This window comes from Apus apus, chromosome 1, assembly GCF_020740795.1.
Source record: "Apus apus isolate bApuApu2 chromosome 1, bApuApu2.pri.cur, whole genome shotgun sequence".
In the NCBI taxonomy this organism is placed as follows: Eukaryota; Metazoa; Chordata; class Aves; order Apodiformes; family Apodidae; genus Apus; species Apus apus.
In genome coordinates, this window is record NC_067282.1 from 82909375 (window position 1) to 82934411 (window position 25037).

Genomic DNA, 25037 nt, shown 5'->3' on the forward strand with positions numbered 1-25037 from the left:
GCAATGCACTGTCTACGAAAATTCTTTGCAGATAGCCATAAGAACTCAATGCTCCACATCACAACCAGATTTAGAACAGTACTTCCATTCAGATAGCAAATAAAACAACTCAATTTCCAGCAGAGTTCTATTCAAGTATGGCAAGCTCTCTTAATACATGGCTTTTGACAGTCTGGTCCCAAATACTTAACAACCAAAGGAAAGCAGACAAATTGAAAAGCATCCTCCCTAGAATCCTTCTCCCGTAACTGTGTTACACTTCACAGGAATGAAAACAAATATTATCTTACGCCATCTCAAACTCTTCTACAATGGTTATTAAACTGTTTAGTCAATAAATGACTGACATGTTGGCTCAGTGTAGATGTCTCTCAAATGAAAAGGACATGTCAACAGCAATAGCCTGCCCCTACCAGTCTCTTTTCAGTGAAGTTTTGTATTTTCCTTTGCTATTTCTATGTTGCTAGAGCTGCTTTATTCCATGGTGACCTACGATTTTAATGAACATGTTGCTTTTTTGTTTAAATCTATTCTAGAAAACATAGTAAAATAAAATACATTAAAAGCAATAAAAAGGATGTACAGGCTTATATAACTGCCTTTTCCAGTGGTGCTAACATAGTTCCTCAAATAAAGGAGAAGCTGATTAATGTTTTGGCAGTCTCTTTAGCATGTACTAGAACTTGAGACCCTGAATGGCAGAAGGATTCTGGCTGGAACTACAATGGTGAGCATTTGGACTGTGTGCACACAATATTATGTGAAAATCTCAGCTGTCTCAATATTGAAAAGATCTTACAGATGCTAGGGCCAAGTATTTCTCAAATATAATTGCAAAGGGTAAAGAGCAGCCAGCAACTTTGTTAAGAACTATCATCATCATTTCAATTTCAGCTTTCTCCCTCCAAGGATCAGCTAGAGTTTATAAGGGAAAAAAAAAACAAAACAAACAAAACCAACAAAAACATATTTCGTTAATCTTCTCAAAAAGCCCTCAAAACACAAGCATCTGCTTTCTCTTCCAAATCTCTTTTGACAAATTGCATCAATCTTATAATGAAGTAAATATTCATGATTTTTTTGAGAGTCTAATGTAATTACAAAGTTTTGTGTTGTAATTATAATATTAACAGTTGGGACTTGATGATCTTAAAGGTCTTTTCCAGCCTAAATGATTCTAGGATTCTATGTTACCTGACAAAAAACTGAAACTGAAATAACCCATTATCTTGAACTAATGTGAACTTCTGCATTTAGAAGGATTACAAAAAAAGCAACAAAGCCCAACACATTTTTATTTTCAGATACTAACAATTACATTGAAAATTCCATATTATTTTCAAGAAAGCAGAACAATAATTGGCAAAACACAGAAAAAAAGGCCTACTTAAATTCATTACTCGAATAGCTGCTCCTGTATATATCGACAGCAATAGTGTGCAAGTGTTTCATGTATGTCTTCATAGTTTTTCTGCACTGTTAATATGGTCATTTTCAAACCTTTTTTTTTTTTTTTTTGTCTTTTCCTGTGCACTTGTGCACTTTCTTCACAGACAAGAATCAAATATATTTCCTCATCACCACTTTCCTCCCCATCAGAACCGCTGAATATGAGAAAACTCTGGCCTTAAGTGCCATGAGAAATTACAGAGGGAAACTGGAGCAGTCCTAGGAATGAAATCTAGACTTTTCAAACACACAGGTTTAGCCATTGGACACAATTTAATCAGCAGAGAGAAGAACTGGATCTCAGAGGATATGTACTTGATGCAGTGTCTAAATTACAGGACAGGGAATACCAAAGAGACAGTAAAGGAATGGTTATTAAGGCTTCATTAGCTTTGTTGTTCACCCCCATAAGTACAATCATTTATAAACAGTAAAGGTGTGTTTACTACCTAAAAGTGGCATATGAAAACTCTACCTTTAGAGGGTAAAAATTATTTTAAATAAAAATATCAAGAGAAGATTTTACAAAGAAGAGTCCATTAATTTCAATAGCACTAGAATACCCAAAATTTTTCCATCAGGCTTCAGATCATGCTATGCTATTACAACAGCCTTGGAAAGATTTTTTGCAGTGACCTTGTCTTAAAGGTACAATCTGACAGGTTTTCATTTCTACATGTCTCAGTGGTGAAAGCTTGCAACCATAAATAAATGCTCTTTCAAACTACTGTGTGTTATGGAATTTCCCTAGGCTCTATATTAGACTCACACTTTTAACATCTATCCACTACCACTAGTCTGTATTTTTTGCCATAATGTTGCAGTGTGTCATTTTTATGCAGATGATACCCTGATTTATTGACTCCTCAATAAACTCCACAATAGCAGAGCTAATGCCTGACTGATGTTAATAACTCAGATGTTAATAGCTCAGAACTTTGTGAAGATAATGCAAATAAGACAAATAGCAGTATTTGGGTCTCCTTTGTGTACATTTAATTCATCCTCTTCCTTAAGCCGACAGATGCTGAGTCACTTGCTTGACTTCAGGATAATATTCTCTTGAAAGAAAAACAACTTGGCTAGTTACACCTACTGAAGAAAGGATCTAAACTGTAGGTCTTCCATACAGGAAATTCTGGTCAACACAATTTATTGTGTTTTGTGTTGTTTTCAGTCAAACCAATGGGACAAATTAAACCTATTAATTATCACGATGATAAATACTTATGTAGACTAACTTTATCACATGCTGCAAGAAAATCAAGGAAATGGTTGGGTAGAACATCATCATTGATGAAGATCTAGTGAAGTATCAAGAAACTTATTCCTAGCTAAAAGATAATATGCCCAACTATCCAGGCAGTAACAGAGTATTTTTGTACTACATCCCTCCTGACTTAAACTTCAAATAAGCTGATACCTTTTCCATTGACATAAGAACAAACAAAATAAATCAACTTAATAAAGTCCAGAGTGATCTTTGCTGACTGAAAACTGACACATCATTAGCAGCTCTGATAAGACCACTGAGCCTGGAAACCATTGTTAACTGCTGCCAAAAGATACCTGCAACAATATTGTCACCAAGAAGTCACAACAGCCCTTCTTAAGAGGTCAACAGGTCTTCAAATTGGCACTTTGATAGAGGAAATTATCATTTATAGAGCTCAAGTTGAACAAATCTCATCTCCTGCATTAAGGAACAGTCCTTAAAATATTCGTGCGCTGAAACAACTCTATTCAGAAAGTCTGAGATTTTCTGGTAGCATCTTTGGTTTCTGCTTCATCAAGCCAAATGCTATGACTTATCATCTTTTATGTTTAATTGTAGCCCTTACTCTTTCAAATCCTTCTGAACTAGACTTCTTGGAAACATCATGAGTATTCTGTCCAGAACATGAGTGTCCTGTGGCAGCATCTGCTTAAGGTAGTCCAAAGCAAGACGCTTTTGGGACAATACTTCTTTCTACACAAAATTCAAGTATTTACCTTTCCACTGAAAATTTTCAGTCAGTTTCTTCTAGGTAATGGAAATTATAAACAAGAAATAAGAAAACCATTGTCAAATAAAGCTCTATAGCACAAATTTAATCTGGAGCTGTGGAAATGCTGACCCTTGAGGCACTTCAATTTCAATGGAAGACTCTGAGCAATCAGATCTAAGTGGGCCTACTTGCACAGTGGCTAGGTCCAGGTGACCTGCCAAAAAATTACCTTCCAACCTAAATCGATTTTAAGTAACACAAAGTAAGGGTAAACTAGAGAGTTCTACAGCTGTTTTACACCACTTATTACAAACAGCTTTGGACAAAATCTAAGAAAATACTTAAGGAAAGAGCACTGATTGCAATGTTTGAGAACAGGGGCTCTAACATGCTGCCTATAAACACTCCCACAAGGAGGGCAAGGGATGTGATAGACCAGCAGGAATTCTCCCATGCTAACAAAGTGCAAGCAAAATTTCAAGACAGGTGTTCCCATTGAGTATCACCTACTAACATGCTCTGGAACCCCAGATCTCGGGGCAGGCACGAGCATCACTTTCACCTTGATGAAAATGACAGCACAAATTTCAAACTTTCAGAAAGCAAAGATAAAGATCCCTAAAAGGATCATAGACTTAAGTATCCTGTATTTCTGGGAAATAAATGTGAAAAGAGAGACTCCTCCTGCACAAAAGCATTCCCTTAGTTTTGAGTTCCCCTTTCCATTGCCATATTAGACAACTGCTGGCCAGTTAAGTGTTACATTGTTGAAATGAGGAACTGATCCTTATTTATTGTTTAGAGCAATGTGAAAAACAGTAAAATGTCAGCTACTTTATGCTTTCCACTACACAAGATAGAAGATGGATCGTATGCTTTTGGTAAAAGATAGAACTATTGCAGGACTGAATTCCTTGTGCATATTGGGTATCTTTGTCACAGGGCTGTACAGGACCAAAGGAAAAGCTGATTTCTTGGAGGCTCTGTGCAACTGAGCAAGAGAACTCCAAAGATAATACACAGCTACAGTTTATGAGATTTTCTCTTATCATCGTGTCAAGCCCAGTTTATTATATATAATTTCAGCTGTTTATTCAATATGCATGTGCACTTCTGAAATAAGGGTGTGTTAATGTTCACAGATGAGTGAGGCTCATTAATACTTCTGACTCATTTTATAATTCCTGTGCCCCCAGGGCAGTTGCTGTTTGAAAAGGAATATATGGGTACATGCAGTAATTGCTGAATACTGATGAGATTATGCTAATTCATACTGAAAGTTTGCTTATGTGGATGTGTTTTGGTTATGTTTCGGTTTTTTCATTGATTATGAAGGTCTTAAACTCTTGACCACTGTTACATAGCATCACAGCCAAGTACATGACAGTAAGAGGAGGGTAAAGTAAACTTTATAGCATGCATAGGCAAATATGTGAAATCTACCATATCCACTCCCCTCACTCATGACATCCGATGCATGCAAAGTTTCTGAGAAAAAGATTTTACAAAAAGCCATGCAAGGGTTTTAAAAAACCTGAGTTCTATTTTAACTGATTCATTATTCTAATAAATAAACACTATATTATTGCACTACATTTTCAAGCTAGGCTATGTATATCATAATAAATACTGTGACTATAAGAGTTCTTAACTTCTGAACCACATGTAAACAAGCATAAATATTTGTCTTAAAATGCAATGTTTAATTATAAAAGAACTCAGCTTTATCTACCAGAAATGTCAGACAAATTTTAGTAAAATGTATCTTCTCAGTATTTCCTACAAAAATATATGTTCATATATTTACACACATATGTATGTGTATATATACACATGGATGTATACATGTATATGCAAGTAAAAATACACCCTTCCTTTTACATTTGCTTCATGACTGTTTTGTTGAAATTTAGGAAATAGTTTAAGGCACAACTGACCTTACATGATTAGTTCTGACTTCTTAGTCACACTGATTTGTGGGAATCACCTTGTTTCTCTGAAGTCATAAATCTCTCAAGAGATTAGAGTACGCGTCTATATATATTGGTATGGTATCAGAAACAGTGATGATCATTTTATACCAGCGTGAAAAGATGGGGGATGCTTAGGAGACGCTTAGGCTCATTGTTCTCTGTTCAGGTATTTATGACTATGTCTAGAGATAAAAAATATAAATTACATTTACATATTTATGAGCATTTTCATGCAATATCTTCATTTTTATTAAAATGCCATCAATATCCCTACATTACTGTAATGCAAGGCAGAGATCTAACTGCAATGCACTACATTTTAACTTCTTCCTGAAAACTTCTTAAACTAAAATAATTAACAAAATACGAGTAGTGATGACTGGTAAATAATGAAAGTAGTCTTCACTTAGGGAAATTACAAAATTGTAAAAAACTACTCTATCACACCATAAGATCTAAAAATATCTTTCTCTGTTTTGAGAAGCAGAAAAAAACCTTGAGAGAAAATATGTGGGCTGCAAGAACCATGCAATGCAAATCGAAGAGTGCAGGCAGAAACTCACCTCTAGCTTTGTTCTTTGTAGCAGCCACTGGACGCAAGGAAAAGATTGCACAAGAAGAAGAGAACAAAGATAGATTAGACAGAAGTTTGAGCAAGTAAGAATACAGAGAAACTTTATCACTATTGATCCAAAGGTAACATACACCGTCTCTAGGATTATTTGACCTATTTATTTGAGACACTACAGTTCTGTGAGGTAGTTCAGATCTACGATTCTGTCAGAATACTTGTATTGAGAATTTAGAGCATGTATCACAAAACACACTCAAAAAGCATGGCAAAGAGTGTAGAAAAATAATGGACAATAAATCACAAGTAGGTGAGAGCATATGTACACATACTTGTAAATTGTAAAACATACAGAAGAATTTGCCTTGTCAAATGTACATTCTGAAGTACTTAAATTTTATGTCATTCCCATGCTCTTGTTTCTTGAAACATCATTCTCCTGTGAAGCTGACACAAATAAACATCAGTTAAACTACAGATACTCCAATTACTTATTATCTATGTTACATTGTAATTGTTCTTCTTGTCAGAAAAACAATTGCCTATATTGTCAGATTGTTCTTGTGCCCTAATGGAGTACATAAAGCAAAAAGAGTAGAGAATATTTTACAGTGATCAGTGTTCATACTCAGATAAAAAGGTGCAGACAAGGAACAGACAAATATATTCCTTCAGTCTCCTGAAGCAACATGGTTTCGTGCTATAATTTCTAAAGGAACAACAAGGTCATAAACTCAAAGGTTCCACTAACATCTGCGCTGTTTTTCTGTTTTGTGAGATTCATGAAGAAACTTGATATACAATATTAATCAGAACCCAAAGTAAAAATGGAATCACTCAATTAGCTGTAAATTACACAAAAGATACTACCCACAACTCTTTAAACTCTCAAGTACACCCTTGAAAAGACATTCATTCTAGACTATGTTAATGGAAAAAAAGGTACCTCTGAAAAAAATTGTAACTCCCCTTCTGCTAGGGGAGTTACCCCCCTTTTATAGGGCAGAGTGATGTTAACAATTTAAAGGCAGCTATAGTTCTGACCAAAAGACAGGAAAAAAAAAAAAGGGAAAAGACCAAATCCCCCTTCTGGTCTCTTTGTTTCTCTTGTTCACAAGGGTTTTAAGTTGTTTTGGTTTTGGTTTTTGTTGTTGTTGGTTGGTTTTTTTTTTTTCTTGTTTGGTTTTTTTGTTTGGTTTGGTTTGTTTTTTTGTGGGGGTGTTGTTTTTTTTTTTTTATTTTTTTCTCTGGTCTGGTGTCTCCTCAATCAGTCCTTACTAAGACAAATAAGCAGAAAATGGCAGTGAAAGCCAAGATAAAATTAAACTTTAACTGTATAATATATACAAAAATGTCATTTTTTTTTTTTTCTTTTAAGTTTATTCACTAATTCCTCCCTTTACATCCAGGTGTACCATTCTGGATTAACATCCTTCTCCTGGTAGTGAAAACAAAATTAAAAAAACAGTTCCATGATGTCTGAAATCAACGCTACTCCACTGAACGTCTCTGCTTCGGTGAGATACAACAAATGCAGATGCTTCTGCAGAGCTCTTTCCATAAGGCTGTTTAACAAGACATATTCACCTGCAAAACAGTTACTAAATCTTACATGTACTAAAAATTACTTGCGTAGTAAACAAAATTAATGGTGCCATTCTAATTTTATAATAAGCGAACAGTTTCTCCTTCATGCAAATATAAGTTGATAACGAGTGCATTGAGTTCATCAACCTGTTCATTTTCTTATGCTTCCCTTTATTTTTCAGGCCTGAGAATTATCTCTACATGAAAAATCATCACTTAGAGCCAGAATAATCATTTAAATGTAACAAGGTCTGGATGAAACACACTCCTGGTAATTTAAAAGTAACAGATTTCATACTCATATTAATATTACTAAGAATAAAAAGAGATATGTGTGTGTGTGTATGTATATATATATATATATGAAAAAAATATATGTACTTTAATTGTTCAGAATATATATACACATACACATGTAAATTATATATAACCTATGTGTATGGTTACATATATACATTAATATCAAAAGAATCCAACCATTCTATGATTAGACAGCTTTATTTTGAAGCAAGAGCACTAGATAGAGAATTATTGACTATCATGTATCAGTAAATAAAGAAAAAGATAAAAATGAGGCTGAACATTATAATTGGAAGTAGGACAGGTTACTAAGCTTGTTAGACCAATTATAACTCTCTGCAAATCCACTAATAGAGAACTAGATGACAGTAACCTTCTTAAAAATGTCATGTTCAATGCTTGTAAGTTTTTCCATTGACAGCATGGTCCAATTACAAGTCAATTCGTAAAGTTCAAACTGCACAACAGCCAAATTAGCTGCAAATGGTCTGTCAACATATAATTCTGCCTACTGAAGAGAACTAGCTGGAGCTGTTTCTACCAACGACTCATCTTTTCAATACTCAGCATGAGGGAAAATTCCCTTTCATTGTTATCATTGAGGCTGATATTTTTTTTTCCAAAGGTGATTTTTTTTTTCTCACTTTCCTCGTTACTCTCCTTGTTATTCCATATAAAGAGAAGAAAATTTTTGACCCATATCCTGTATGTATGAAAAATTCTATTCATTTCTTAACACTACATGAAAAGTCATAGAAGGAGAGAAACACAGATAAATGTTTCAAATGAGTATCAAGACTGAAATTAAGAGAGGGAGGTTGATCTATTTGGTATAGCACCAGATAGGGGGTAATCCAGCTTTTTATGGCACTGAAGTCAGTGACAAAAGACTTGTGGGTTCAACAACAGTTGAAGGATTTACATTCACTTTATGTGTTCAGCCAATCAGTAGATTTCTCTGCATTTCACATCACACATTCTCTTTTTCTCTCAGATGACTTCCTTGCTTGCTAACTGGAGACAAGCTCTTCAAAGCAGTCAGTCTCTCTTTTCTCAAAGTAGTATAGCTCTAGGACACTGTTTCGAAATTTAGGTAATACAACTAAAGAAGATAAGGACTGGCCAGTAATAATTTACAGGTATAATGTAACCTCAAAACTGAAATGAACTGTATTTGGCTGGCAGTCACTTTATTTAACTTATTAACATGGCAATCAGGAAATGGATAAATAGGAAAGGCAGTGATTTCTGGTACTTCCCCATGCTCAGGGTTTTATTTAAAAAGCAGAAAACATTTACCAGGTCATTTTACTTTAGTTACTCTGCCTTGTCTTTATTAGGAAATTGATTTGGTATAGGGAGGCATACTATTGAAAATTGTGACCTTTGTTAGACTTGAAGGTAGACTTTATAAACCAGAGAAGACAGACAGAAAAGAGGGAAGAAATACCATATTCTCAAAAGTCAGGCTGAATGGCACAACACAGCTACTAGATATCTAGGTAAGACTGAGAAAAAAAATAAATAAAAAAATCTCTTCTATTAGTCCTTAGTTCTACCAAGATTAAACAATATTTTATTTTCTGAAGGCTCTTCTGGTCCCAGCATATGTAAAACAAAAGGTTTGTCTACTATGTAAAGGTCTGGGAATGAGGGGATCAGAGAGCAGCAAGAAGTCAAGGTCAGACATCTCCAGGGGAGTCCACTCTGAGGGATCAGGAGAGGGGAGGAAAATACTGCCAAGTCCTGAATCAGTTAATTTTCACAGAACTAAGGTTTTTTGGGCCTTTTTTAAATAATAAAAACATTTCTGCCATAGTTGTGCTGCTGAAACACAGCTTTTAAAAAAACATTGCCTTGATGTAAAAAGCTGGATTCAAATATCAAAAACTCTAATTCACCCTTGCTCTCAAATAGCAATAATATATTGTGCTTTATTTTTCTGTAATACATCTTTCTGACTTCTTGCTTTGTGTATGCCACCAATTGTTAAATTACATTATTTGATAAATGGTGGCTACAAGTTCTTCAATATTTTCTCCACACTCAGCTGTCCCTGTGCTGTTCAATTTTGTGAACATTTCTAGACAGATTTGATACAGCATTTATTTTATTTTTTCTCTTATATGTTATTTATTATTTGATTTGAGGCTTTATCTTTTGTGTTTGGAAAAAAATATGTCCTTCCAACTACTTCAAAATCTCAAAAAAAAAAAAAAACAAAAAAGGGAAAAAGTACTTCCCCCAGATGTCCAGCTTACATAACCTTTTATTTCAGAAACTAAGGAGGAAGAAAAAAAGATAAAAAGTGGAAGGTCTGAGGTCATTGTCTTGTTCTCATTTCACATATTAGACATACTAAGAATCCAGCTAGAGGAAAATCAGTACAATATCTAAATTTTATAATGACTAAATAGCTCTTTTCAAGAGAAGAAACAAGATGAAAGTCACATTGATAAAGCCCATTGCTTTGATTTTCTCTTGAACACAGTAACCTACACTTCCAGCAAATCCAGAGGTCCTCTCATCTTCAATAAAAAATTCAGACATCAACAGTCTGTAGGATGAACATATTTATTCATCTATATTTTAGCTCCAGCCTTAAAACCTTTTGTGATCATGGACTATTAAAATTTATTGGAGAAGATACATACATTAAAACAAACAAGCAAACCAAAGTCCATCTCCCCCTCCCTGCCCCCAGCAATGCCTCCAACATATAAAGCAGATTTCTAATTTGCAAAAGAACCAGAGTTATTTTTATACTTCTCAAATTTAGATTTTTCTATTTAATTTTATGATGGTGATGATGACAGCAACTGCATATTTTTCCTTCAGATAAACTGATGGATTATCACTGGACATTTAGGTCACCTAAATGCCAGCTCTAATTCTCTGAGTGGAAAAGCTCCTATGTGTGACAGAAGGCTTAGCTGGATTGTTTTCTCCAGAGAAAAATCAAATTATGACACTCTCACAGGCTGAGAGGCCCATTCAAAGCAAGGATACCAGTACTCACTGTAATGCAGCATGCTTCACCACCTCCTTTTCAACAACAGTGTTTTCCAAAAGCCACTGAGGATAAAAAATACTACCCCCATAATCTGAAATTCTTAGTGGCATTTTGAGTCTCCTGCATTGCGGCCTACTTTTGAAGACTGGGCAACAGATGAGCGAAACATGGGAGCTTGGAAGTTCTTTTAGATCAGGATAAAGTTTAAAAAACCTAAATGCATCCTCATGGCTAAATGTGTTAATTTCTGATTTTACGACTTCCTGTTTGATTGCCATTATTGAAATGCCTTTGCATTTTATAGTGAATACTTTTTTTATATAGGTAAGTTCTGAACAGTCCTCTCAGGAAGATTTCTAAAATATCAGTCAGTGGTGTTTGCAGATATAATCAGAATGCATATATCCCTAGATAAGTCTTAATTTCTTTATTTGTAGAACCATTAAAGATCTGTCAGTCATGCAAATATAATTATGTGGAATACTAAAATGCGACCTTCTAGTATTTATTCCATCTTTGCATCATTCTATCAACGAGTTCCTAAGATGACATCAGGTAATTTCCCTCAGAAAGAGATACACTTACTGAACTCAGATTGATCTTTGAAAAAACAAACTTTTTGGTTCTGACGGTTTAATGCATTTTTTCCCCTCAGGGCTTAAGAGAAAAACTACAAGTGAACCTGTATGCAAAACAAGTATGTGACTTTGCAGTGACAAAATAAAATAATTATATTATTGCAACTATAATATTAAGAGTGTATAAAATACAGTACACATTGTATATGAGCAATATGATAGGGACTATATGTCTATATGGTCATTTGTAGAAATTTTTACTCTTAGAATGTAAAATATGTTCTTGAAGATACAACTGAAAAGGGGACAAAAATGCAAATTTGGAAGGGTCATGAAGAGGTCAACTGCTGCATCCTCTGGGCTTGAAGCATCTTGAGTTATTCTCCTAACAGATAGCCTAACATATTGTAAAAACCTTCGGTGAAAAGGACTCCAAAAGCTCTCCATGTAATTGTTTTAGTGCACAGTTGTCATCTAAATGGCAAATTGTTTTCCTGACGTATAACCTATCATATGTAGGAGACTAGCCCAATTACTTAATCCTTCTCATACCTTCCATGAGTATGAATAACAACAGAACACACTTTTTTAATGTAATTGTTTGCATATTTGAAGACTTGTTATTTTACTTCTGTGCCTAAATAAAGTTTGCCACTTTTTCTTCTTTGCCTTTCCTTTTCCCCCCTGGATTTTCAACAATTTACCTACAGATTTACCTACACTAATCTACAATCAGGCAAGATACTCCACTGAGGTGGCACAAGTGTAAAGTGGGATAATTGCTTCCAATGTCTTCCCCCCAGCGCTTTGGCTGTGAACTCCAAAATAGCACTTGACTTTAACAGAACAGCATAACATTGTGTTGAAGCCCATAACGGCCTCTTAGTCCTCCTCTCCATATTGTTGTATACATACCTATTGACCATTTTGGTTTCACATATATTATCCTTTCTAAATACAGGACTTCACACTTCTCTTTAGAAGATCTTACAGCTTTAAAGTTATTTCCCTTTTTTATTAAGATAAGCTTGAATACCAACACACCCCTCTAATTCCATTAACAAATGCTAGCATTACTCCTACTGTACAAAGTACAAACCTATCCCAAACCTACATTGTGTACCATATAATTTTAATATATCAGCTACTGTTTGTTGTTAAACAAAACAAAACTAATCCATATTACTTAATGTCTCTCCTACACAAACTATAAAACCTGTAGGCAAGTCACGCATAAACTACTTAAGCTAATGTGCAGACACAAATGACAAAACACTACTATATGCTACTGCATCTAGCAAACCTATGAACTAACGATATATCCTGGGCAGTCAACGGTTCTGATACTAAATGACGAACAGAAAATCTAAACAGCAGCTGCTGGATGTTTACTCTGCTCTGTGAGAAAAAGCAGTGTTTTGAGAAGTTGCCTTTAAAGCAGACTCTTCTGCATAGGACACAGCAACTCTAGAAACTGTATTAAATTACATTTTATTCAGTGAAACTTTGAAAGGCAATGTGACAAAAGAAGCAAAGGTTCCAGCATTCTGGTTTTTCCCACACCTAGAATTCAATGCTAGGTAATGACAGAACATTTTCTGATATTCAGAATCTTTCCTTTTCAACCCAACAGAATACAGATTTGTAAAATAGTAATTTCTGAATCTAGATAACAAGAAGCAATTCATATACTGGAATGAAAAACTGAAGTGACTGCAAGCATCTTTCAGACTTCCTGATATGCTGCTAAGCACATTAAATATTTTTAAACTGCCACTAGATTATCACATGCAATGAGTTTTATTATGCGATACTAATCACAAAATATTGGAGAACATGCAGCTCCATTTTCTTTCTGAAAAGTAGACCACAAATATAGTAATTTTGTCCTTGATATTCATTATAACTGGCATGATGGAGATCAGCAGAAGCATCTTATAATCTAAATATCACTAGAGTTCAGGATTCCAGCTGTAGCTGATTCACATTAGCAGCTGGAAATACATAACACACTATATTACCGTATAGTGACACTAGAAGATGAGTATAATAATGCGCTAAACCCTCCACTTAAAGACATCCAGATAACATGATTTGGCTGTCCCTAATTGTGGACTTTTGCATGTTATAGTGCAGCTGGACATTTAACTTCTACAAGAAATACAAGTTGAAAATAAGCAATCATGAACTGGGTTTCAATAAAACAGCAGAGAAATTTCGCTTGCAAAGAAATAACAGTTGATGAAGAAGAGTAAATACAATTTTTATCTTTCCTTTTCTCAAGGTAAAAAAAAAAATGTTTTAGGAAGTATGAATAAAAACAATTCCAAAGTAGTAGAATTAAGAACTCCACAAGCCTTTAAGTGTGATTATATAAGCCAGAGATAACTAGCACTCAGTTCTGCTCTCAGATCTCTTTTACAGTTCCTTCAAAACTTAAACCAAATATTTGAAAGGCTTTGATATACATTCAATACCTCAGACAAACTATCAAAACTATTAATCACACAAAATATGTATACCTACATACTTGCCCAATTCCTGTGTTTATGTCAGGTCTCCAGAAACAGTAGAAAGGAAAAGATCCTTCTGGGATACACTTAGCAAACAACTTAGGCACAAATTGGCTGTCATCATTTAACTGTGACTGGGAACAAGCAGCTGTAAACAGTGAGCTTAAGTGTCTTCTCAGATCTGCAGATCAATGCATGCAAAACACCACAGTGTATGCCTTGTCCATTTTGCTCGAATCAAGAGCAAACTGTGACATTCATGTCTCATGTTAGGTTATTGGGGTTTTTTCTGGTTGGTTGGTTGAGATTTTTTTTCCTGTTTCTTCTTGTTTATTTTTTTGTTTGTTTGGTTGGGGTTTTTTGGGGTTGTTTCTTTGTTTTGGTTTGGTTTGGTTAGTTTTTTTGGGTTTTTTGGTTTTGGGGTGTCTTTTTTCTGTTTTCTTTCTTTCTTTCTTTAGAGCAGCCCATAGGATCTCATTATAAAATGCATTACAACACACCCGTAACAGATAATTTCTATAAAAGGCTTTCTTAAAAAAGTATGTATTAATGGCCACTGGGACAGCAATGGAAGCACATGGAAACAAGCATGTATCTTTGAAGGACAGAGAATTAAAAGCTTGAAGAGAAAAATCAGTTATATTTTTTATTCCCCAAATATTATCAATTTAGGCTTTTCCAAAATTTAGAAGACAAACTCAGGTAACTGACAAGATTGATTAAAAGATACTACAATAAATTAAGTGCAGAGCTCAATCAATAGGATTTTTGTAAGTTTAAAGGGATGTCAGTAAGTATGTTTCAAATCAAAGCTCTTCTTCAGTTGGAGAATGGGAAATTCAGATGTGGTTTTCAGTGATGATTTTATTCAGCCGTTACACAGATTTTTTTTCATCACCTCTTGCAATCAGTGCATTTGTCATGTCAAGAAATACACTGGAAAGCTTTACTGCATGTCTTGACCTGATACATTACAGCCACTCCTCCTGAGACCTTCTACAGAGTAGGTTTTAATATTATAGAACATAATGACTCCTTTGAAACTAGTGAGGCTTACAGGATAATTTAGAGACATTAAAATACCTTCATAATTGAGGGACTATATATAATAATCCTGAAAATAGCTATTACTCTGTGATTATAATTATTTGGTGAAATGGTTTTTATTGTTATATGTATTAAAATATACATTCATTTCTGAAGAGTAATTAAATATTTTTTCATTTATCAAAGCAAATTAAAATATTCAAACTTATCTATACTGCAATTAAAATATAATAATATAATTTATCTTTTTATTATAAAAGGTGAAGGTGTAATAGCAAATCAACTATGGTGTACGGCTAAGGCCCGTAAAGAAAAAATACAATTTATGCCACAGTAATACTAACCATACCCAAATAACTCAGTTTCAAATACAGACTCAGTCATTTATTCTCAGAAACAAGCTAGGAAGATGCATTGCTTTTCATGTCAATTATTTATTGCACCCACACCCAGTTTGGATAATGGGGAACTTACGGTAAATCTTTCAACTTGATAATTAAAAAAGAGTTCTTGCACTTTTTCATGTGATTCACTGCCATTTTTTCTACATTTTTACAACAGCACAAGAAGCAAAAAAGAAACAACTAAGACTGTGTACTATACCTAACATTAAAATATTTTACTGTAATTTATCTTCTCCTGTTTATAATTATACAAAAAAATAAGGCTAACTGCTACCTTTTTCTTTATATCTGCTTTACTAAAAAGGACTCAGCTTTAGTGTTGGAAATAAAAAAGACACATTGGCAATCCATTTTGTCAGCCAATATCCAATTTGATACCTACAAGTGCCGTTAGGTTTGAAGTTGCCTTGGGAAGACTTTCTGAGCAGGACTTGATATTTTATCTTGGGTGAGGCTTGTAAATGAGAAATTATTTTTATAAGGGTGCACTGTTCAGAGATAAATTTCATCCTTACTACAGATCTGGTTAATCTCACATCATCTTTCATTGCATGTTTGAGATTTTACCCAACTGTCCACATTAAATTAACAATCCAGTAGTCATATTAAAAAAACCAAACATTTCCTTTATTTAGTTCTAAGCTCCTGCTACGGTTTTAGATATATGTGTGTGTGTGTTTAATATACAAACTAATGAAGTAAAAGTTTTCAGCTATGCTACAACTTTTTACAAACTGCAGCTGATAGTTCACAAGTTCAAATAATTCACAATTCCTGACTTAAGATTTTACACCGACCGCTCACCCAGCCCCCTTCTCTTGTATAAAGAAATATAAGCTGATAGTGTTCTATTAGAAAGAGGTGGAATGAATGTGCAGAATCTACAAGCATATGCCTGAATATTCAGATTTTGAAAACTCTCAGGCTGAAAATAAAGTAATATTAATCTAGCAATTTAAAAAAATTGTTAAAGAAGCTTAAAAAATAAAAATAGTTTTGAAGAAGATATAATTGTTCCAAATATTAAACTCTTAGTATTGATCTGAGCCCGGATTTTATTTCATCTGAGCATTAAAAACATTTCTATTCCTCCTTTAATTATATTGCCACCCTGCTGAAATTGTTTGTTGGCAAGATTCGTTTAATAGTTGATCTGCATTTATAGCAGCTATCAGTAGTCCTGGCTCTCCATATCACTCTCATGCAATAATATGCTTAAAGTGTTGGTATGTAAAATGCTGGAAGTACCATCTCTGAGGCATTACATGATCTGGAAGCTTTTTCTAGTAGAAGAAAAAAAAAAAAAAAAAAAAAAAAGTAATTTTTAGCACTGGTGACTATTCTGATGTGCTGAAAAGCTCTGCTTAGGTGGTCAGCAATTAGCATTAGAAAATTAATACTTAAACTCTCTCCAGCTTGTATTTAATCTGACTTAGTTTAAAAGGAGCGGCTCACATCTTGCCAGTCTAACAAGAACATCCACAGGCTGCTGACATGAGCTGTTGATGTGGTTGTCATAGCTTTGTTCTGCACAGGGGTCTTTCATCATGTGCCTTTCACTCTTGGTGTTCATATGTACATACTGGCCATACCTCCAAAATAGAGCAGATGTAATTAATGAACTGCTTTGTTCTGTCTGTGAGTCATCAATATAAGGATTTATTGGAGAATATCTTTACCAGGGTGTATGCTCACAAAGTACAGCAGGCACGTGTACCCGGCAAGCAGACACACTAATGATACAGTACATGGTCCACTATATAGACAGTGTCAAATGAGAGCCTCCGAATGACTGCTAGAAATAACTTAGCATTCTGCAAATTCTGCTGCTTTGGTGGAAAGAAAAAAAAAAAAAGCACTGTGGCAGGTAGGTAGCACAGGATCTTTAAAATCTGAGTCTATATATAAAGATTAATTAAAAAATATAGATAAGGAAAAAAAAAAATCTTCAAAGTGAACAAAAAACCCCAAAAAACAAGGAGGCAAAAAAGATAAAACCAGAGAGAAGAGGAAAAAAAGAAACAAACAAAACCACAACAACCTAGATTAAGTTAGAAGGGAAGAAGATGAAATTCAAAGATTCAGATCAGAAAGCTCAGAGAACCAAATGTGTATGAGACATACTAACTAATACAGATATCTCAAAATTTTGTACTCCAGTCATCTGTATTGTCAGCATTTCAATATTGAGAAATAATTTCTGAAGTTATAAGAGATACAATATATAAGGAATTAGACTAAGACTCTATATTAGCTTTAAATGAATACTTAACAACACAACAGGAAAGTTTTCATATCTTATTAATAATTACTTCCTTACTATCATTACTATGGTCTCTAACTGCGCTTCTTCCTTCTAACAGTGCTACAATGTTGTTACATTATTCACTCTAAAAAACAGACAAGCCTACAACCTTTCTTATATATAGAAAATAAGCCTATCTCTCTTGCATTTCTTTTATTTATTTTTTCTTTCACATGAGTGAAAATACTCCCAGAATTTAAAAGAATATGAATGTATACCTATTTTTATATACATGTGCATACTATATATTTCATATTATGTGTACTAGATGTTATGTGTATATTATATTATTTTACTCTTTTATATAAGGTGTATTTTGTTATGTGCATGTATTAATTCAAACCCATAGCTTTATATAATATCTATAACCCATTATTTTATTCTATAAAATATATATATAAAGTGATACATGTGTGATATATGTATGAGTAATATACTATAACATATATAAAATTAACACATTACTGCCTGTAAAATATAATGTACTTTGGTACATTTGAACAACAGTGAGTAAAATCAAGTTAGAGTAATATGTTCAGTCAACTGCAAAAGGAAAGATGAGAACACCTTCATGGAATACTCTTGAGAAACCTGTGAATAATATTCTTTTAAGGAATTAAAGAAACTAAGTATAGCAACAGTTTACAGGAAGTTACGCAAACCTTGGGGTAACCCTCTTATTTATGACTTCTGAAGTAAAAGATTCTTATTACTCCTATGATAAAAGAAGTGTTGTAGTACAGAAATAAATTGTGAATCCTGTATGTTTCTGAACTGTACAACTGCATGTTGAGTCTTTATAGTATTTTAATTAATAATGTGAGTTTCATAAGATCCTGGAAGAACGTACACTGGCCAAATAATTACCCAAGGTATTCCTCAGTAATGTATGCTGAAAACCTCCTGGTGAAAAAACAACAACAAACAAACAAACCAAACAAACCCCCAAAAAATAACAACAAAAAAAATCCAAAACTAAGGAAACAAAGAAACAAACCAAAACAAACTAAACCGAAAAACAACCCAACCAAAACCCCCAAGAAATAACTAGCCCACAAGGCAAATAAACAAGTTACTATTGGGTATTTTTAACTCATTCCTTCACATGACTGCCACTGTGCATCTTCTAGATAACATTATTACACAATTACAATGTACTAAACAAACACACAAACCCTGTTTACAGCAGAAGTGTTTATATGTAGTGTTTAGTTTCAATCATTGCTGGAAACAGGAAACATTTTGAAATGTCACACATTTGGGTGGGTGTGGGGGAAGGATTCTGAGTGAAAGAAAGCAATAAGGAGGGAGCTGTTGCTATTTTTGTTTTGCTGTGGGAGCACAGCCAAAAGAGATTTGTAGTTCAGTGAATGAGCAGCAGAATAAACTCCAGCTGTGAACATGTGCTCTGCAAGATTCAGCCAGGTCCCTAGCAGCTAACTGTGTAGGTCACCAAATTATACTGAAATGCTCTTGTCTTGCCCACCTCGTGGAGCATGCCAAAGCAAATGGTAACAGAGGCAACCCCATTTTATCCTAGGAAACCAAACAAAACTTTCATGACCATTCCTGGGAAGTTTGTGCATGCACTTCTTTCATATTCAGTACAACTCTTGCCATTTAGAAGACGTTAGCACACGTAGTCAGTCACAGCATAAACTGGCAACACGACTATGACTACTCCTCCTTAAAAACCTCATAAGCCTTCTCTTCAAAGAGATTTATGAATAATGGGAACTAAATAATTCATAGCACTGCAGATGCCAGTCCAAATAGCCTCTTCTTTTTTAAGGTTTCAGTTTGTAGATGTGTGATCAAAAGCCTTCATCAGTCATGACAGTGGCATTTGTACTCAGTCCAAACAAACCACATTTGCATCTGAATGTTTTTCATTGAAATCAGAGATATAATATGCAAGCCAAGTTCCAACTAAAAGGTGTTTTATGCTATTAAAATTCAGTCAAATTAAAGGCTGAATGCAACCTAAAAGGTCTACTCTCAGAACAGTAATTTGACACACCATAAATAAGATGTATTTTTTAGTTAGAATACCTCAGCACTTGTCTGAAAATTTTACACAGCATCTTAACAGTTCTGCCTCTTGAGGAATAGAGAAAAGTCCTGCATGTAAATTAATGAAGCCAACAAAAACTTAAAATGCTGCCACCAGTTCAAAGATTTCACTTACTCTTACACATATATACAAAACCAAGTATGTAAAAGTAGTTTTTCTGTGAAGGCAAAATTAACCTGGAAAAACTTGCTACTACATTTTTTAGCAAATAGATACAAATCTTGTAGATCAAATTTTTAACCTGTTTTATTAATCCTGTTTATAAATAAGTTGATGATTATTATTTCCCATATCCATTGTTCGGTTTACTACTACATTTAAAAGTACTACAAGTAGTACCTCAAAAAATAATGAAGGAAAGAAACCAGTCCATAAAGATCTAAATCACTAAATGTGAATGAAGTCACAGGAATTTCACCTTGGCAAGAGAAAAAGCTGAAGGATCAGCTTAACATTCTTGATCTTGCAAAGGGAAAATGATTACAACCCTCATAAATTGAGTATAACTTTAACTTTAAACAGATTATTAATGTTAAGATCCTAAAATGCCCTTTTCTTATGAATATTAGTGGGTGTAAATAAGATAACTCTTTTTAATTGTCATGAGGGTTTACTATACATCCCTTACTCTTTATCTTTTGTTTGGTTGGTTGGTTTTGGTTTTGTTATAAAGTCCTCCTATTGTATTTAGCAATGACATGAGTTGGTGCGAGAGGACAGATAGGGAAATTAGAAATTATGTAAGACCCCCTACTGAAGAAGTCACAGGTCAGTCTTTTCATTTTAAGTACATCTGGATTAGGGTTTTTTGGGTTTTCTTTTTTATTAAATAAAAATTACATCAGTTTACTTTGCAGAAAACAGAACACCATAGATCAGTTATCCAAAATATACTGAGGTCTTAATTTTAAAGTCTTTAAATTTAATGTAATAATTCATTCATGCACCACACGAGATACATTACAACAATCCCAGTTATGTTTATATTAATTCATATAACATATATTTAAATATTTAGAGAATGAATGATTTTAAGGTATCAATAGTTTTGACATGGAAAGAGTTTACATGAATAAAAGTTAATAAAAAGAAGAGGAATGTACTCAAGAAAGCAGGGCTACTCCACAGCACGAAGGTGCTTCTTAGGCTTCTCAGGAAAACAATAGGGAACAACCTGACAGACTAGCACAACACAGCACCAATACTGTGAATGTTAATGAGTAAAGTTGAGGAATAATGCTGGAGGATCATATATTGGAAGATGACACTGATGAGGGCAGATGTAGAAAAATTATTATAAACTTCAGACCCCTAGAGCAGAGTGAATAAAATCACATCCTTGTGTTCTGGGAAACAGAGCAGGCAACTTGGACAGAAATAAAGAAAGCCTTTAATTATCTAAAAGTAAATTCAGAGCAGCCCATGATAATTCAGAAGTGGCGTTATTATAGAAAACAATGCAGAGATAATTCAGAAATCAGTTTGTTCAAAAACATAAACAGCTGGGTTTAATAATAGACACAGTGTATCAGAAATGAAGAAAAGCTTTGCAACAGAAGATTATTGAGCAATTCCAATTGCATTATTAGATTTACTACTGAGCAATGGCAAAGAATCTGTACTTTAGAATTATTTAAATAAAGGAAAACAGTAATTTAGATTGATGAGCTACAGGAGTGTCAAAAAATGAGCTTTCACAGTGTTACTTGGCCTAGATGTGTTTCAGAGATATTTGGTTATGCTTTTACCATGGTTAAAGGTAACTTTCCCATTCCTTCATTATTTTTAAAATAAAATAACAGTCTTGAGACAAGACCAAAATATAATTTGAATGAAAAAAAATCCTTATTGTTTTTAATTACACAGTGCTACATTCTGATATTGCTATTCATATTCAGTAAGCTCTCATTCTGCAAATTCTCTCATTGTTTTTTATAACTCCCATGGCATATGATGGTTAAATTCCATTACATTTGGGAAAGGATAAGAAGAGCACAATCAGACTATCAGACGATTAAAGCCAGTAAAAACTGGCAAAGCAAAAGTAGTGGCTGACTGCAAGTTCATTTAGAATGATTGGTATTTTATTAACCAAATTATAAATTTGAACTTTCTACATCACAAAGTGAAATTTTACATATAAAAAGTAATTATGCAAAGCAAAAACTGCAGTGCCATATCTTGTTCTGAATACAATAGACATTAATATTTTTAAGCTTTTTGGGTGTTTTTGTTTGGTTTGGTATTTTTAAGGAAGGGAAATATGATTGTGCTGTGTGGACAAATCTCAGCAATTTTGTATCTTTCTAGTTAGCCAACTAACTAATAATCTTTCCAGTTACAATGATACTTTAAAAAAAATATTTTGCTGCACATACAGTTTAGCTTTCAAGTATCATCTTGGTTGACTTGGAAACTGATGTTCTTTAAATGGGCAAATAATAATAAGTATTTCCAGTCACTTTATATGGCTTTCAATCAGAAATGTAATCTGATGTTAAAAGAGAGAGGGAAAGGAAGGAAAAGGTTTTGGCCTGTGCAGCATGAACAATGTTTAGCTTGCAATTGAAAAAGTATTTTAAGCAAAAGGTGTACATGAAAGAAACAATTTAGGCTGGCTGATGGAAAAAAATAATAATAATCCCCACTGAAAATGACAGGGATATTTCTATTTACTTTAGCAGGCTAAGAAGCAGGCAATAATTACACCATTAGATTACTGAAAGAAAATAAAAGTGATTTAGGGAAAATAAATGGCAAAAAAAAAGGAAACAGCCCTAGAATGAACTGTGTAATCTGATAACAACCTTGGCTAGATTAAATTGTATATTTCAGCATCTTCTAATGCAGCAATTATCAGTAGTCACATGTATGTAATATTAGATACTTATCGGCTAAGATGGATAATTATTGTCTTATATAAATCATTAATAAAATAAATTAACCATGACATTTTATCATAGAGATTATTCATAACAAATACAATCAATTTCTTCAAACACTTGCTACCTAGAGAAAGTGATGACTCATATAGTAAGATCCAGGAATCAATATGCAACCAATGCAGCCATAGCAAACAGATACCTCATTAAAGCAATGCAATTAAAAAAAAATAATAATAAAAAAATTAATAAGCAAAGCAAGCAGACAGAAGATGGCTTGGCACTTGACAGGTGTTTTCTGCGGTCAATCTGTTGTTCACATCATCATGTTGAGAGTCAGTTCAACTAAAAGGCAACTTCCAGGAAGGTTATCACAGGCTCCCAATACCATGATTTTACTCCCAAAACTGCCACATGCCATTCCACCCTAAAACTCAGTGTTGTATTGAGAAGCAGCATGTAGCTTTACCAGGGAATTATGTTTCTAAAGCTGCATAGTTAATTCAAGTATGGAAAACTAGTTTTTGGAAGGAGTAAACCGTCTGCCACTAAGAAATGCAGGGTCATTTATACATACATAATTACACATAAGACGGACAGATGAAGGTGAGTGCACACCATCAAAAGTCCATGAAAAACTGTATTAACAATAACCGCAAGTAATTTAAAAACAGGAAATTCAGAGCACTGGAGGAGACATTAAGGACATAAAAGTATAAAAGTAATGAAGAGAATTAAATACCAGAAGATAATTACCTTGACATGATAAATTTTTAAACACTAAGCCTTGAATGATAAAATTTTGGAAAGACACATAAATTTATTTAGACCATAATCACATTTTTAATTAAGTTACCATAAACCTAGACTGAATGTTCCTGTTCCCTGTCCATCCCCCAAAGACTCACTCCCCCTCCATTCACTGTTAAACCAGGACCAGTACATTTTCAACTATGTGGAGAGTCAGATGAAGGACCTGGTGCAGTTGAGAACAATTTCTTTGCATTGTTGTGTTTTGGATTCATCGTGTTTTGGACTCAGTTCTCTTTGTAGGTCTACTTACTGCCTACATTTCTTCACTGTATTAACTATAACTGCTTTATACTCCATTCTTATAAAAAGTCTCACTGCCCTCCCCTCACATCTTTAATCTGCGATTATTATGTAGCATGCCTTACAGTTAATATCAGGACCACTGAAGAGCTACCAGATATAATCTAGACCTTATCTCCTAAACAGAAATTAATACTAACATAAGAAAAAAACAAATTAAAAAAGAGCACAACTTGAAACTTTCGGCATCTGCAAACAGCAGATATTTAAGTTAAAATTAATTAACTCAGTGATTATGCTAAATTTGACTGACATTTAACTTTGAAATTTTAGCGTTAGAAAAATGCACTTTAGCCAGAACACAGTAATAGAGCTACTTTAGATAGATCATAAGATTACTAGCATTTGCAGGCTTATTGCATTATTCATTTTGGACTGAAGTGGTTCAAAAGAAGGTAAGGGGCTGGGGGGCATGGGAGGAGGCAGCTCAATTAATATATGAAATCACCCTATTAATTTATCAACTGGGAGAAAGTATAACAAAATAATGAAGGGCATAGTGAAAGCTACCCAATTTCTATTGAACCTTATTCCCAGAGTGTGAAAAATCTGCTTCTATGAAAAGATACTAAACTTTCAGCTGCAAAAAGGACCCTCTTTTCCAAGGCAATGTTTAATTAATTTATGGAGTTACTGATGTGAATGTTCATTGAGACAAATATTAAAGCTCCCTTTCAGAAAGGCTGGATAATTTTCTGATGATAAACAACACTGGCAGCTTTGTAAGCAAAGACAATGATGTAAGAGTAATTAAATCTCATGCTTCAAGGTATAAGTCGAAACCGTCTGCCCCAAGTACAGCGTGAACTGTTATTAATAACATTTGCTTCATCCTATAAACGTATACTCCTAGGTGAATTATGTTACCTGTCCCGCTTCTTAACCTATTTGCCACTGTCAAGGGCAGCATATGAGATGGGAAGATCCATGTGTTGACTTGGTTTGGCAGTGCCTGCGTTTCCATGTTAAGTGCTCCAATGCCAACAGAAAAGTAAATGCAGACCAAAATCTCCCTCCAGCTACCTACTACCAAACACCTATCCATCCATTATAACTCTAGAAGACTACAGGATCATCAGTATTATCCACATATTGCAGTTGATACTGCAGTGGAGAAGAGAGCAGAGAAAGAACATTATGCAAAACGAGTGCTGAACATAAAAAATGTATGTTGCATTCTTCAAAAAAACTTAATTTCTAAAAAGAATTACATTATTTTAAAGTATATTTTGGCACAAGC

At 34.0% G+C, this 25037-nt stretch overlaps 1 protein-coding gene across 3 annotated transcripts in view; it reads right to left on the reverse strand.

Annotated features, from left to right (window-relative positions):
* CADM2 (cell adhesion molecule 2) overlaps positions 1-25037 on the reverse strand; it is a 700736-nt gene that overhangs the window by 237622 nt on the left and 438077 nt on the right. For 2 of the 3 annotated variants that reach the window (XM_051629665.1, XM_051629647.1), the window contains exon 2: positions 5974-6000. The exons of the other annotated variant lie outside the window; for it this stretch is intronic. In XM_051629665.1, the coding sequence (XP_051485625.1) occupies positions 5974-6000 (27 nt within the window). The remainder of the gene's footprint in view (positions 1-5973; positions 6001-25037) is intronic. 3 annotated transcript variants of the gene reach the window in all.